The following is a 3,153-nucleotide window of genomic DNA, read 5'->3' as shown; positions in this document are numbered from 1 at the left end:
AAAAAAAGTCGCACAAATATGTCCGCGTAAAATAGTTCTCATAAAATTGTTCATTTCGTAAGTTGGTAAAGCAGTTTAGTAAAGTCACTAACCCCATCAACAAACTTACCAGCTGTTCTGCATAAAAAAGGCACCGTAAATTAGTTCGTGTATTTATGGTGATGCAGCGCTGCCATCCGCCAAACTTCCCACAAATTAGCACGCAATGGCACGAAGTTTATTACCAAGCTGGCAGCACGCCTGCGCCGGGTAAACACACGTCAGTTTTTGTTTTTTTTTGCCCCAAATTGCAATCTCAAAAGGCTATATTAATTTGTTTGCTAATTTGCATAAATTATCAGTCAGTTCACAATTGCAAACAACAAGCTGATGATGCAGCTTCTCGTTCTAATACTGCCGCTACTGGTGTACTTGGTGAATGCCGGTCCGGAGGAGCAGGAGGGTGTGCGCTTTGCCAGTCGCTGTGAAGCCTGCAAAATTTTGGCTACTGTATTGCAGGAACGACTAAAGGAAACTGGCAAATCGCACGATGTAATCGAAGTTGGGTATGATTATGAAATAAAACAAAGAATGTGGTATAATTATGTACTAAATCCTAATTGTGTTTTCCAAACAGTTACTCGCTCGATGATGTCAAACCAAAGAAACGCACCGAGTACCGCCGCAGTGAGCTACGTCTGCTGGAATCGCTGGAGAATGTTTGTGAACGCGTTTTGGAATATAACCTACACAAGGAGCGCTCTGATAGCACACGATTTGCCAAAGGTATGTCACAAACTTTCAAAACACTACACGGCCTCGTCGACAAGGGCGTCAAAGTGGATTTGGGCATACCCTATGAGCTATGGGACAAGCCACCAATCGAAGTGACGCAAATGAAAGCGCAGTGTGAAGATATGGCTGAAAATTATGAGGATGTCATATCAAATTGGTACTTCAAGCTGCAAGATGAGAAGAGTTTAATTGAGCACCTTTGCGAGGATGAAGTACTTGCGCTAGATGATCGAAAATGTTTGAAGGAAACTCTGCCGGCTTTGGAGAGCGATGAAGATACGGATGATGTGAAGAAGAAAAGCCCGAAGAAAAACTCGAAGCTGCCAACAAAAACAAAAGGCGATTCAGGCGAAAGCGCTACGAACAAAGAGGAGCTTTGATGCAATAAAGCAAAGGGAGATTTCCAATGAATTTTCATTTGCACAATGCAATGCGCTGTAAAACCTATTTATGCGTTTGTATGTATGTGTTTAACCATTGAATATTTTTCCATTGTATTTACTTTGAACCAAAACATGAGATTCCTAAATATTTATCCATTAAATTTAATAGGTATAGATTATAATAAAAATAATTTTTTAAGTATTCCAAAAATATATATGTGAGTTTGATTTGCAAAATTATCAAGCATGTGCAAAAGTGCTACAGCAACAAAAACTAAAGCAAGTTCGAGTATAAATTATAGCATTTTTCTAGTTTTTAGGTGCGACTGTTATGGCATAAAAACCCAGTTAACAATGCATTTAATTAATACAGGCTTTTACATGAAAATAAATAAAATTGTATCATATCTTTTACATTAAAGTCTAAAAATCAAGTCAACAACTAACATCACAACGTTCTTCAAATGCATTAAAATCACAATTGCTTAAATATACAGATATGTACCAACCACTAGAAGTTTATGTAACTCATAGTAAACAATGTCCACTAAAACTCAATCATAGCATCAGTAAAATAAATGAGTGAAATGAAGTTTAATATAGGCAATATAGTCTTTTAGCACGCACCTGCAAATGAGCGCCAATGAATACATCTTCTACGAATTCTGCAACCTCTGCCGCATTACACCACATAGACAAACGTCCAAAAGAATATGTTGAAAGCAAGAAAAGCCAGCGGAAATAAGCAACGGGCCTTCTTATCGATCCACATGGATATTTCTTGAGGAGTTAGTGTAGTCCAACCGTTATTTTGGCCTGCTTCTCCAGATTCCATATTGATTAGATCACGTTTGCTATAAGGCATTGAATCGCAAGTATTTGTTGTAGTGCCACTGAAACTCGTAATTTTCGATATGTTATCCAATGCTTCATTCTCATGTATGGTATGTATTGGTATATTATGTACGGTTAGATAATTATTAAATGCGGTTGGGTCATTGGATGCTTGATTAGCACCAGGCGCAACACAGAATGAACGTGAACGACCTGTGGGACGACGTGAAGCGCGCGGCGATAATGTTGACTTAAGTATATGCTTGCTACTCATTTTCTTCACATCCACATTGCGTTTACGTCGCCAAATAGTGTTTACAAATGCAAATTCTATAAGACTGCCGAAAATGAAAAGTGTACAACCAAGAAACCACACTTCAGAGATTTTTTGAGCACATTTTCCGGCATCCAATGGCTTTGCGCGCTACAATCGCGCAAGTTCTGTGACATATGCTCCACGCGTACGAACCATGAGGGTACAGATTTGTATATCAAAGGTGTATCGGAGCGCCAGCAGTATGGATAACTATGTTTGACTTGACCAGCAGATACTAGCACACCCATTTCCTTGAGCTTCGCTATTATCGCCTTATCGGCATCTTTGACATAGAGACCAGCAAAGTCAGTTACCTCCGCCGTGAAACGTCCCACCTCATCTAATGGACAAATTGGCTTGCTGGATTTTTGTATAATGCCCGCATTAAGACAAATGCGATATTCATCCTCACCAAAGTAGGGCGCGTTGTGGACAATGCCGGTACCGGTCTCTGACGTGACATAATCATCGACAAGTACGCGAAAAGCTTTCGCTGCGGTTCCTTTTTCGAGGAAGTAAGGAAAGGGTGGTTTATATGGTGCATTGGCTAATTTGGTACCAGGAAATCTCTCTAAAATACTGTAATCATCTTCGTTTTTATAGACGGTATTTAAGCGTGATTCAGCCAGGATATAAATGCGTTGTGTTTTCTTATCCAGGGCCTTCACATAGATCAAATTCGGATTAACCGCACAAACATAATTCGATGGCAGTGTCCAGGGTGTTGTTGTCCATATGAGGAAATGTGTATTCTCCATATTCACCGCCTCGAACACATGCCTAAGCCCATGTAAAAATCTCTGAAAATCGAAAAAGATTAATAAGTACAAAAGCCTGCAATTTCGC

The 3,153-nt window shown here is 39.6% G+C and overlaps 2 protein-coding genes across 2 annotated transcripts in view; one reads left to right on the top strand and one right to left on the bottom strand.

Annotated features, from left to right (window-relative positions):
- LOC118748826 (pH-sensitive chloride channel 2-like) overlaps positions 1 to 2,370 on the bottom strand; it is a gene marked incomplete at its 5' end in the record, with an annotated part of 5,358 nt that extends 2,988 nt beyond the window's left edge. Inside the window, 1 exon segment of the mRNA XM_036483529.1 lies at positions 1,785 to 2,370. Within this exon segment, the coding sequence (XP_036339422.1) occupies positions 1,840 to 2,370 (531 nt within the window).
- LOC118748828 (protein canopy 4) lies at positions 250 to 1,372 on the top strand. The gene is made up of 2 exons (XM_036483531.1): positions 250 to 545; positions 617 to 1,372. Exons 1-2 carry the CDS (start codon positions 370 to 372, stop codon positions 1,152 to 1,154), a joined length of 714 nt encoding a protein of 237 aa, XP_036339424.1. The 5' UTR covers positions 250 to 369; the 3' UTR covers positions 1,155 to 1,372.
- Positions 2,371 to 3,153: the final 783 nt, after the last annotated feature.

The sequence above is a fragment of the Rhagoletis pomonella genome, unplaced genomic scaffold (genome assembly GCF_013731165.1).
Source record: "Rhagoletis pomonella isolate Grant_MI unplaced genomic scaffold, Rhpom_1.0 Rhpom_scaffold_00013, whole genome shotgun sequence".
In the NCBI taxonomy this organism is placed as follows: domain Eukaryota; kingdom Metazoa; phylum Arthropoda; class Insecta; order Diptera; family Tephritidae; genus Rhagoletis; species Rhagoletis pomonella.
This window is presented reverse-complemented; position numbering and strand designations above follow the sequence as displayed.